The sequence below is a fragment of the Melopsittacus undulatus genome, chromosome 6, assembly GCF_012275295.1.
Source record: "Melopsittacus undulatus isolate bMelUnd1 chromosome 6, bMelUnd1.mat.Z, whole genome shotgun sequence".
Taxonomy (NCBI): domain Eukaryota; kingdom Metazoa; phylum Chordata; class Aves; order Psittaciformes; family Psittaculidae; genus Melopsittacus; species Melopsittacus undulatus.
In genome coordinates, this window is record NC_047532.1 from 58,979,730 (window position 1) to 58,992,712 (window position 12,983).

The window sequence follows — 12,983 nt, forward strand, 5'->3', positions numbered from 1 at the left end:
GGGGGGGGCAAGAGGGGGGTTTGTTGCTCTTTATTATATATTTTTTCTAAATAAAGGTCACTTTTCCAACTGTGGTGCTTTGCTGGGCACACCCCCATGCCCCAGTGGTGGGGGTGTCTGCTGGTCACATCCTGGCAGACGCTGAGTGCATTCCTCACTGGCCAAGGTGAAGAAACGATAGCAGATGTGGCATGTGTTCCTCCACATAACTCCACAAGTGATGAGGGGCTGTACAGAGCAGGCAGGCTGTGCCAGCTCCCAGCCCTCTGCACCCTGCCTACACCATCCATTTGCAGGCATGACAGGACATGGGGAGCTTCTCCTCAACCCACCCCCCCAAGTCCTTCTCCTCAGGGCTGCTCCGCCCACCCTGTGTTTGTGCTTGGGATTACCCTGACCCAGGTGCAGGACCTTACACTTGGCCTTGTTGAACTCCATGAGATTCACATGGTCCCACCCTTCCAGCCTGTCAGTGTCCCTCTGGATCCCCTCCCTGCTCTCCAGCATGCTGACCGCACCACACAAATCAATTATCTAACATTCAGACTAAGGAGTAAACACACACCCCAAAACAAGACAAACCTAAAGCTTTGCGTGTGGAGAACACATTGCTTTTTGATAACACAGACCAGGCTACCACGCAGAAGTTTGATCTCCAATATCATCAATGTTGGGCAGAAGGAAAGCCCCAATCCATGCAGATTTGACACAGGTGGAAGAATCAAGGCAAACACAGACAAAAACAAGTCTTGAGAACATACACTTAAGAACAAAAAAGTTTAAGGAATATTTTAAATCAGAATAACTTAAAACCAATCATGGCCTCATGCTACCTTCCCACTTCATCCAAGCAGAGGCTGGTGCTTGGCCTCTGCTTTTCAAGGATGCAGGTCTTTCTTTGCAAGCAAAGTAACTACTTACAGAAACAGCAATATTGTGACTTCAGCATCATGAATTCAAAGCAGGCAGTCTAAAAAGGATCTCCAGCTAAAGGAGTTCAAAGCATGACAAACAAGTTCCAACAACATCCTGGCTGCAGGAAATACAACAGTTTGTAAACATAACCCTCCCCACCTCCTGCAAGAACAGTAGAAGAGTCACTGGGTTCAAAAGACTGGAAATGCTTTGTTACAAGCACAAGTCTTTGCTGAACAGTTTTTGCTCTTCCCAACACTATTAACACTTGGCAATGCTACAGGGAGGCAGAGAATGCCCTGAAAGCAAACGAACACAACAGATCAGTTGAGTGATGAAGGGAGCATCAAAATAGAGCAGAGGAGCCTGCAAATGACAAAAAAGAGTCTACCATGAGCCAGCCACTTTCCTACCCTAAAGCAAAAGGGGATGCATCAAAACCAAAGGGGATGTGTCAATGCCATAGGACCTCACAGTGTGGAGAGCAATCATCCTCACATAGGTGCAGCACAGAAAAAACACCACACCAGAGCAGAAAGCTCTGTGAAGCTGCTGGGCAAGGCAACTGTGTTTTAAGGCTGATCAAGAAGGGGAAGCTGAATGCACAGCACCAGACTCTTGTCTCACGCCTGACTACCACCACTGCTGAGGGAAGATCTCCCTTTTGAATAGCCAATGCTCCTCACTGAAGCATGGGAAGTAGGAATGCAAATGTCTCTTGGACAGTTCAGAAGCATGCTGAATGAGAGCCCTCCAATGCTCCAAGCAGCCTCCAGAGCCATCAAGACAGCGACAGGCATTCCATGAATCTTCCCTGCAAGATTAACAGTTGAGATCACACACATACAGCACCCACTTTGGTTTTAAACACCACAGACAAAAGAAAATTGGGAAAAACATTTCTTTCCCCTCTTTATTGAGCATCTTCCTCAGGAGAAAAAAATCACACCACCCTGCTAGCAGCTCCTTGACTTTCCCTCTGTCACGACTGCTAATTACACACAAAAAAAGATCTTGCTGCAGTCACTGGAGCAGGAGACAGGCAGGGGACTGCATAACAAATGCCTGTCATGACACATCTCACACGTACTGTAGGTATGAATGTGAAAACTTGCCCATCTCATGATTACAAGCCAAGACCCTACTACAAACTCTGCCACTTGGAGGGTGTGCATACATGTCTGAAGTAAGAGGAGGAGAAGTAGAGTGAAACAAGCTTTTAGAACACAGCCCTCATTAAAGAAAAACTCCCAAGAACTGTCCAACAGTGGAAATCACCTGAAGATACAGCTGGACACAGGCAGAGAGCAGTGACAAAGGCAGAGCTGCCAGCCTCGCTGTGGTATCTGACAGGCCACTCCAGTTCCACAGAAATGGAACTGCACCATTTTGGAAGAACAGCAAGGTAGGAGACACAGAGGAAAACACAATTTTATACTCAATGATTGCCTGAGAGTCTGTGCCTTTACCAGGACAGCACAGGCAATGTGAACAGTGCTTCTAAGCAGCGACAGGATGGGGAAGGAATTCCATATCAGGAGGTGATTGGCAGCTCCAAGAAGCAGCAGGTTTGCAGTGCTAAACCAAGTAAGAAGAAAAGAAGCAGACTCCAATCTGTAAAACTCATCTGGCAATGCACTCCTTCCCAATTTGCTTGGCAACTACCAAATGAAAGCTTAAAGATTAAAGAAACACAGAAGCCCAGACTATCAGCATCCCAGAGCAAGACAAAGGAAGGGGAGAGAGAAAAAACATGCTGCAGTATGGAAACAGAGGAAATCACACCAGCAATTGTGTCATGTAGCTCACAAGACTATGAGCAGCAGAGGAAGTTACAATGCTGATTTCCAGGTTAAGTTTCCTCTTTCTAAAGCAAGAACAGATTTGAGTCCTTCAGGCCCTCTTTTTCCTTTCAGTGCCCAAGTGTCCTGCCTCTCCAAGTCTCTCCCCTCCAGCCTTGCTCTTCTCCGTTCAGGCGATCTTGGCCAACCATTTCTCGAGACCCTCAAAGTCAGCATCTCCCTCCTCTCCCTTGCTGCCCCGGGCACTGCACTCCACAAATTCCACCTTCATGGGTAGCTGGGAGAAGTCGAAGTCCTTGCCCTTCTTCCCCAGCTGGGCAGGGCCCCCAATGGCTGAGCCATCCAGACTTGTGGGGGCTGCAGAGCGAGTCACTCGTAAGGTGTTGCTGCAGACAAGAGAAGGGAACTGTGAACCAGGGAAACATTACCTACACCATGGCTGCTGAGATGTTTTGTACCCAGCTCTGTCAGTAGGATGCCAGTTACACCACGGGCAGAAGGTCTCATGGCTCTATCCTGTGAGGCACAGGCAGAGGCAGGCACTTCAGCCACTTCTTGTAAGTACCTGCTAGAAGGTACAGCTGCAGAGAGGCAATTTACAATACAGCATAGTCTATAAGCCACTTTCTCCTCCTTCCACTTCCTCTTAGAACTTGAAATTAGCAATAAATCACACAACGTTCTTCCCAGGTTAACATCCTTCCTAGGGGATGCATACAGAACCAACACGGGGTCCCAGACTCCTGCAATGCCTGTCAGAACAGGAAAGCTAGAGGCTCTCTCCCCAGCTCTCTGCTTTGCATGCCAAGCCCTTTTGAGTCAGAGCAGCCTTGAAAAAAAAACCCAACCCATGCCAGTACAACTGAGCAGAGCTACTGAGATCTTCACTCACAGAAAGTCTGACATCTGGAAGCCAACTCTGGCTGTACCTGAGAGTACAGTGCCCTAGGCAGGGAAGGTACTGCTGAATTAGGTATGGCAGCTTTTAAGAAAAGGACTGGGATGTTGTTTTCCCAACCCACAGCTTCTAGGAGGCCATACACTGCCTATGCCTACTGCTTTTTTGCATGATTTAACAAAGAGCAATCTTTTCTCATCCTGGTTACACCTAAACAGACAAAACAGTTTCTACAATGAACTTGGATGTGGCTTAAAAGGGAGCTCACTGTGCCCAGAGGTAAGAAAGGGAGAAGCTCACATGGTTTAAGATCCAGTTTCATACTTACAGCTCTTTTTCCAGCTGCTGTTGAATAAGTTTTGCTGATTTTGCCATTGTGACATCTAGACAGAGAAAAGGAAATCAGCTTTTTGGTTTTATGTGTGAAATCAGAACCTGGTACCTCTTCCTAAAGGCATAGTAAGGCACACTTACACTGTGCAGTCCTAAGAGCTACCAGGACAACAATGGCTGTGTCTGCACTAGGATAAGGGATGCCAGAACTTGGGTTTGCAGGTGTGAACGGGAGCAACACAGAATCCTGATATAATGCAGGGAACTAGTTTCTTCTTGCTGGGCAGTAAGTTGATTCAAAGAAGGGATGGGGTTTGATGTCACAACGACAAGCCCAGCACTCTAACCTGTCCTGGCATTATAGAGCTCAACACAGCACTTTTTAACCTATGGTGTGTGGAGCCATAAAGGCCTCAGGAAACTTGTGAAGTAGTGCATGAAATAACCAAGAAAACCAAACCTGAGAGTGCCCAGAAGCTTCAGATTGTTATACAGGGATTCACATCTCCATGTAAAAGCCATAGGGATCTGAAAATCTAGTCCTTCCCAGTAACTGGATGTTCCTGACAGCCCAATCAAGAGAAAATATATAATCTCACCAGCTAAATGGCTGTATGATTTTAACACTGAAACTATGACATGTGTACAAACAATTCATTATGTGCATATTAATCCTATTGTCAGTTGCCTGCTGATTCAGGAAGACAATAAGTTCTGTACAAGCAGAAAGCCACCTGTCTTACTTCAGCTCATATAAAAAGCTGTAGCTCTCCCAAGTGGTGCTTCTCTGCAAAGCTATTAGATATACCTGGCCTAAGAATTCTTCCAATGGTTGGCAGAAATGTTCCTGCTGAGTAGTCCAGGTTTAAAATTAAGCTCCAGCCTTCATTTTGCTGAAATCCCAGCTCCTCAGAAATTCAGCATCTATGGCATGAACCCTAAGGTTCATTCAATTCAAGGCCTGAATTCGATGTCCAGCCTACAAGGCAGCACACATACCTTGCTTATTGCAAGCGATCAGGAGCGCGGGTGCATTTTTGAGCACAGTGCTATCAACCAGGACCTGGTACAGGAACTCTGCCACATCCTTCACCTCCCGTTGAAAGGCCACACTATCCACCACAAACACGATGGCTCTGGAGGAAAGAGGGAAGAACATGTGCTGGGTGCGAAGTTCTGCAACCATTTTCCTGAGCTAACGTATTTGTTTCCACAGATACATGGAAATTGAGCTAACATATTTGTTAACGTTACAAATGAGCCTGAGCTAACATATTTGTTTCCACATACAGTCTCATCCAACCCAAGAGCAGGTTACCATATGCTGTCTGAAATGCACCCCATGTCCAGCCTCAGCAGAAAATCTCCCCTCTGCCCCAGGAATATAATACACCCCCTAAACTCCCTACTGCAGTTGCTTTGCCTCCTGATGCACTACAGACACAGGTAAGTGGGAAAGCAGAACAGTAACTAAGCATTGCTACCCTATCACAAAGCTCCCTCAGGGCACTACCACACAGAGGGAATCCTGCCCAGCTCACAGCATCCCCTGCACCATCATTTTCCATCTCTTTCCAAAACATTACCTCCCCCTCCTTCCCCACCAATCTCCTCCAAGTTACCTGGCTGCAGCCTTGAATCTCTCCAAGAACTGAAGCCGCAAACTCTCATGGCCTGGAAGGTCTATTAAGGTGATGTTAGCACTCTGAGGACAAAAGCAAGAAGGCATTAACAACACCTAATCTAGGGGCACCTAGACTCCAGTGATCGCAGACTGGGGAAAACCAGTCTGTTAGTGGATTTCAGCTAGCCTGGTGCTGAGGCAGCAGTAGGTGAGTGAATCCCTATATCAGGCAGAAGCACGTAACTCTCCCCATTATGAACCCATGTATGGTTCACACACACATACAACCAGCCTAATTCTGACAGCAAAAAAGAGCTGAGGAACAACATTCACAGCCAGGACTCAGTAAGGAGGGCACCAATACCAGCAAACCATTCACCGTTGCTGGGAGGACAGAGCATGACTGCAGAGAAAAGAGAAGGCTCAACCCCACTACAACTACCATGCATGCAGTGCGAGTGCCAAAGCTTCATCAGTACACCAGCAGATTTACACCATCCCTGGAGTGACAGCATGTAGATCTTTGCACAGCAAAATCATGAACTCCTGTCCTGCAAGTCTCCAGTACAGAATACTGATCTTACAGCCTCTTAATCAAGTTATCTGTTCATGCACACCACCTACCCTACCGCAAGTCTACCTAAACACACAAAATTTTACTGGGAGTAACACGAAAATGCCCTTGCAAGAGATTGTTTAAATTGAAAGCTGCAAATGTTTCCCTTTCCACAGCATGTCAGCCACAGCAAAGACATTTAAGAGCACAGATGCCTCTCTCACACTCCTGATCAAGATTGAGCCCAGTAGGATCATGTCACTATTCTCAAGATGATGCTCACTGTTCTCAAGAGGGGAAGAGAACACTACCCAGAGCCCACCTACCCACTGCTCTGAGATTGTAATGGAAACCTTGTCTACTATTTAAAAAATACTAATAATCAGAAAAGCAGCAGTCCACCTTGCAGCATTCCCCTTCCTCTCCCCCTCTAAATACTTGTCTGCTCCATCTTAGAGACATAAAAATTACCCTGTACTTCCCTTCACTAAATTTTTAGCCTCTTATTATCAACAGTTACTGAAGATTGCCATAGAGAAGCCACAAAACCATCCTCTACTTCAATTCCCCAGCATGTATCATGCTGCCAGCTTTCTGTTTTCACTGCTACATGTGCACCCAGCGCAAGAAAGAAATGCTTCCGAAATGAAAGAAATTGCCATAAATTGAAACCGATTTGGCCTGTAGCAGTCCACCACCTGAAATTTTGAGACCACGTGAAGTTCAACTGAAAGGTTCCTTTTAAGCCTGCTTTTAATGTCAGATTTTCTTGAGAGAAACTGCAATTACTGCCAAGCAAACCAACCAAATATGACAGAACAATGTTCCCTCACATATCTCCCTCCTGCTCCAAAGCACAACGCTGTCCCCACAGTGCTGCGTGTTTCATTCCACTTGTAAAAGCAGCTCCTTTTCCTCTTGTACAGGAAAAAAACACACACTGTCCCCCTTTCAAAACATGATACACAGACCTGGTTTTCAGTCAAATTTCACAATTTGACAAGCAAATTACAAAGCACCTGTAGAGCTGAGGAGCCCCTAATACCTCCTGGTATTTTCCTGCCTTCTCAGCTCTGATCACCCAGAAAACTCCTATCCTACATTCAGACCAAACCTGTGACTGATTTCGAGCTGGGAAGACTGAGCAGCACAAAACCCACCAAGCCAGGTTTAGCAGAGAGAACAGGGAAAGACAGACACCACTTGCTGTAGCAACACTTCACAAGTTACAGCCAGAAACCTGCCTGCTCACCTTGTCATTGTTGACTCTGTAAACTGCAGAGCTGTCAGTTATCGAAGTCTGGGTATCCCGGTATCTGCCTGTCAACAGCTGTGGGGACAAAAAGTCATTTTCAGGAGGAGGAGGCCAGAGGAACACTGGCACCACATTCCATCCACTCAGAAACTGAAATGTTCTGTAAGAGGCTTGAGATATCCATTGATACCTCAAGACTTGAGACATCCATTTCAATTTATGTGCATGAAACAGTTTCACAGGTTTGTGTTTTCCCCCCCCCCAAAAAAAAAAAACAAAAACCAACCACTCATTAAAACAAAAACATAAAGTATATTGTGTACAGTTCTGGTGTCTCCAACATAAAAAGGACATGGAGCTGTTGGAGCAAGTCCAGAGAGGGCCAGGAGGATGATCAGAGCAACTGCCATATAACCACTGGCTGGCAAGTCAGACTTGGAGAAGAGAAGGCTGCATGCAGACCTCACAGCAACCTTCCAGTATCTGAAAGTGGCCCATAAGGGAGCTGGCTCATGGTCTCTTCTTTAGGGACTGCAGTCACAGGGTAAGGGGTGATGGTTCAAACTCAAACAGAGGAAATTCAAGTTAGATATAAGGAAGAAGCTCTTTACTGTGAGAGTGGTGAAAACAGTGACACAGGTTGCTCAAAGAAGTGGTAAGTGCTCCATCCCTGGCAGTGTTCAAGGCTGAGTTGGACAGAGCCTTGGGTGACGTGGTCTGGTGGAAGGTGTCCCTGCCCACAGCAGGGGGGTTGGAACTGGATGATCTTGAGGTCCTTTCCAATCCAAACCATTCTATGATTGCTAAGCCCCAGAAGGAAAGCTGTGCCTCCCAATCTTTCACCTCCGCCTGCTCCGGGTGGGCAGTAACCCGCCTGGGGTTCCATTCACAGCGGCCACCAGCACCCCACTCCCCGCTCACCCTCGCGAACAGCAGCGTCTTCCCCGCGTCGCAGAGGCCCAGCAACAGCACCGCCTTCCGGCTGCTCCTCCTGCCCTGCACCAGCCTCCAGATCACTGCGGGGGAGAGCACAGAGCACCTCAGCCCGCCGCGGGCACCGCCGCCGCCGCCTCAGCGGAGTGCTCCCGGGCAGGCCCACAGGGCCCGGTCAGCGCGGGGACGGGGGTGCACAGCCCCGCGGGGTCCGTCACTCACGGAGCGTGGCGATAACGGCGATCAGCGCCAGGAGGACCGAGAGCACGGTGGGGTCGGGCGCCAGCAGCTCCCGCCGCAGCGCCTCCAGATGCGGCTGCAGTGCCCCCGCCATGGCTCACACGTCGGCTTGGCCGCCCCGCTTCCGCTTCCTGCCCCGCGCGGGGGCTGCCGGGGGGCGCGCGGGCGCATGGGAGCTGTCACTGGGCGGTATCGGGTGCCGAAGAGGAGGAGGAGGGAAACGGGAGGGGTGTGTTGGGAACAGGAGGCGAATCCCAGCCCCATCCTTGGTTTGGGACTCTAAGCACCTCGAGGTGTTTGGCCACATCTAGGTACTCGGTGTGGTTTTGGGCTGCCTGTTTTGGACTCCCTGTTTCAGGCTCAGAGCAAGCAAAACCGGCAGGGGCTGGAGACTCGCACTGTGGGTGAGGCTGAAGAGCCAGGATGTGCTGAGATTGAAGAAGAAACGGGGAGGCAAAGGCGGACCCCCGCGGACCTCACCCTCTGCAGCACGCCGCCAACAAAAAGGGGGCTGCCACTGCTCGCAAGGTCCCCTATCGGCTGGCAAAAGCCTACAGCACCCGGGATTCCCAGGCGGTCTCCCATCCAAGTACTAACCGAGCCCGACCCTGCTTGGCGTTTCCCCCCTTGCAAAGTTTCTAAAATCATTTCAGTACTTTCATTCTAACATAATTTTTATTCTAATATTTATTATTCTAATATTTATTTATTTATATTACTTGGTGGTGGGAATCATTGTATGTTAATGGGAGTCTTTAGGATTGATTCTTGTCTATCATGTTGCCTGGCCACTGCTTGGATTGTCATGCCATTAAATGCAGTATTGCTCTGTATTTGTCTTTTTAAACAATAGTAGATCAAAGTCATTATTAAAAAAGATTATGTACATGGTTAATGCAGTGCTAATCCGTGATTTTATCCATGAATTCAAATTCCATCCTAACCCCTTGAAGATTTTCTCTCCAACTTTCTTGTATGTCCTATTGAAGCTTTTAGTATTCTCTGCCTTTTCCAAGAAGTCTAAGTCATGCTCCACATCTTGAGTCACATTTGAAATGTGTATACAACAGTGTTGTGGTTTAAAACCAAGTCCACACACAGCTTGTTCACTCAGTCCTCCCCTTGCTCCCCCGACTCCCAGAGAGTTAGGAAGGAGAATCCAAAGAATGTAGCCCCCACGGGTTGAGATAAGCACAGTTTAATAGCTAAGGTATAATATAAATCACTACTGCTACTACTACTACAAATAATAATGATAAAGCCAATAACAAGTGAAGAAAATACAACACGTCACCAGCCACCGACCCATAACTCACCCCACCCTGCCCGACCGAGCACCGTCCGATACCTCCTCATTCCCCCCCAGAGCTCCAACCCTTCCGGGTCTCTCCCAGTTACATCCTGGGTATGACGTGCTATGGTATGGAATACCTGTTTGGCTAGCCTGGGTCAGGTGTCCTGCCTCTCCTTCCTCCCAGCTTCCCCTCCTCCCTGGCAGAGCATGAGCTCAGAAAAGGCCTTGGACAAACCAAACACCCGAGCAGTAACTCAAAACATACTTGCTATCAGCAACTGTTCCCAGCGCGAAAGTCAAAACACAGCACTGCACCAGCTACCAAGAAGGAGAAAAATGACTGCTACTGCTCAAACCAGGACAAACAGTGATCAATTCTATCTTTCAAGTAGCCACAAACCCCATGCTCTTTAAGTAAGGACATATCCAAAGCCATTCTGTTTTGTAAAGCCATCCTTGAAGTTGCCTGTAATTGTAAATTCAAGTCCTTAAATCCTTTAGTGGTTGCATTTGCTTGCTTTTCTACTTGTCCTGTTAGTTGACAGATATGTTCCCTGTTCTCCTGTATTGCTAAAGGAATCAACAAAAACTCCAAAGCCCAAGCAGCTTTCACTCCAGTTGAAGCTTCATTCCATTCTTCATTTATCTCCCACCTCTTCACCCGTTCCAATTTTAATTTCATAATGCTCTTCTAAGCAGAGTTCTTTTCCAGATTGGACATGGAGTTGTCATGCCTCATGTTGTCTTCCTTTACCATCTAGAGGAAATGAGTTGTCCAGGTCCCATCACTCATTGTCCACACTAAGTGTCCTGGGCTCTGAAGTGCAGATTTCTTTGCAACTAAGTATTGCTCCTCTTTTGGGTATGTATGTCTCGGTCAATTTGAAGTCATTCCTAAGGCGCCTACACAAGCATCCATATTTTAAAGCAGCAGCTAAAGGAGGACTAGCCTGGATTGCCATATCAGTGCTATTACAATTAGATACCTTTTTACATTTCCACCAAGACACTCAGTTTTCCTTTTTTTGCCATGAACTACTCCTATCCTTTACATTTGGCCAGGTTGCAAAAGTCATTCCACCCCAAATAAAACACCAAGGTGCCTCAGCCATGTATTCAAATGGAGATAAAAAGGCCATAGTCCACCAGAGTCCTAGTTTGCCTTTCTCTTTTTTATCGTATTTGTCTCATTGCATTTCCGTTCCATGATCATTTGACTCCCATTTGTCTTTCTTTGTTCATCATAGGAACACCATCCTTCAGTCTTAGATCTCCCTGTTTTTGTAAAATCATAATTTTACAATTTCTCACTGCCTGTGGATTCCCGTTGTTTCTGAATGGTTTCCGCTTGGTGTTGCCATGCAGCCACAGGTTTTGGTTCACAAGGTGTGGTTTCATGTTTTCTTTAAATTGTTGGATTCACAGTTAAAATTCCCCATGGGAGTGATTCACCCACTGCTCTTGGAATTGGGAAACAAGCAGTAATTTGTGACGTGTTTTGCAAATTTGCAAACTCTTTCATTAATCCTAACATCAAATTCTCATCCTGGGTTTTTCTTGGCAAATAGTTCAATTGGTCTGTTTCTATTTGCCTTTATTTCTTATTCCTTTCCCCCCCATCTTGTTCCTGGTTCACTTGCCATATCATCGGGATTAAGGTCTGGAATTGGAGTAGAATGCCATCCCAATTTCAACAGATGTCCATGTGTTACTAATTCTCCCTCTGGTGTAGCTTTTACCACAGAATTGGCTCCCACTAACATCCAAATCCGTATCTGTTCTTCACAGATTTGAAAAGGATACACAAAACTAGATATATTTCAGAGTCAATTTTGAGGTCTTATCATGTCACTATTGACAGTTTTCTGCGATTGTGGGGCTTTCTTCACCCTAGTGTAGGGTATCCATGCTTCCAATTCAGCTCTCTTGATGGCAAAAGGGCCAATGGGAGCGCCTGAGACCATTTTAAATTGGTTTCCTGAAATGTTTTACTAATCTGTTGTGCAGCATGGGGTTAGCATCTCAAGACATGCTCTGTTCCACTTATAATTAGAAAGTCCTGTGGAAAGACCTGGAGAAGCTCTCAGTCTCTATCATCTCAGTAACAAATTTCATTGTCAGTCTCAATGCTGCTGCCAACTGATAACTTACACTTTATGCAAGAGACGGGGGTTCACACTTATCTCTGTGATGCCGTGTAGCCTTCTGACAAAGTGCATAAAGCTAGTAATGCATTTTAAAGTAAAATTCAATGTAAACAGTGTGGGTAGAGCAAGAACACTTGATGCTGCCTTCTCTCTTGTTCTGTGAGAAGACAATAAAATTTCTGTAAGGAAACCTTGGGCAAAACTAAAGTGCTGTGCAAAAGTCTGGCATACACTGCAAGTCATTGAATCACAGTATCATAGAATCACAGACTGGTTTACGTTGGAAGGTACCTTAAAGCTCATCTAGTTCCAATCCCCTATTGCTCCCCATCCATTCACTGCCCAGCCTGTGTTTGTGCTTGAATTGCCCCAACCCAATCTTTTAGTAAATAGATTTATCTTTTATATTAATTAAGAAAGCATCTATAGAAAGGACAATTCCTCTGCAGTCTGGGTTGTTTCAGAGTGATCCTTCCAGCCTATGAACCTGCTAAGATTAGCCTGATTTTAAAAATGCCTCTCTTGATTTAACTAGGTTTGCACAGGGATGGAGATGAACGAGGAGCTGCTTTTTGCATCATGTGAATTTTAGGCTCCCAGGAAGAGGCACTGAAGTGCATTGGCAGCCAGCTACCAGGGTCATGTATCCTCATGCTAAATACCAGTTTCTTTACAACTTCCTCCACAATCCCCATGTCAGAAGACACCGGCAGGGGGGAGGTGTGGGTGATGGCTTGTGAGTGGTGCACCTTGAGGAGAGCCAAACCTCCTACTTTTACTATTGATTTTCCACAAGACAGCCCACCAACCCTTTCCACTTCCTTCAGGTAAGGTCAGAAAAGACAGATGTTTTCCAGATCAAAATCAGCCTGGTCTGAGGCTGGACATGAAAGGAGAACTCTGGAGGTATTTCCCATTTAAGAACCTCTAGCAGAGCTCAGGTCACAAGCAGTTGGTCTCCACATCTCTTTCTGAAGATGCTGATG

The 12,983-nt window shown here is 46.6% G+C and overlaps 1 protein-coding gene across 1 annotated transcript; it reads right to left on the minus strand.

Annotated features, from left to right (window-relative positions):
- Positions 1 to 647: 647 nt before the first annotated feature.
- Positions 648 to 8,689, minus strand: SRPRB (SRP receptor subunit beta). Its single transcript, XM_034064225.1, has 7 exons — positions 8,539 to 8,689; positions 8,305 to 8,399; positions 7,381 to 7,458; positions 5,571 to 5,653; positions 4,948 to 5,084; positions 3,944 to 3,998; positions 648 to 3,103 (listed from the first exon to the last, which is right to left on the minus strand). Exons 1-7 carry the CDS (start codon positions 8,648 to 8,650, stop codon positions 2,887 to 2,889), a joined length of 777 nt encoding a protein of 258 aa, XP_033920116.1. The 5' UTR covers positions 8,651 to 8,689; the 3' UTR covers positions 648 to 2,886.
- Positions 8,690 to 12,983: the final 4,294 nt, after the last annotated feature.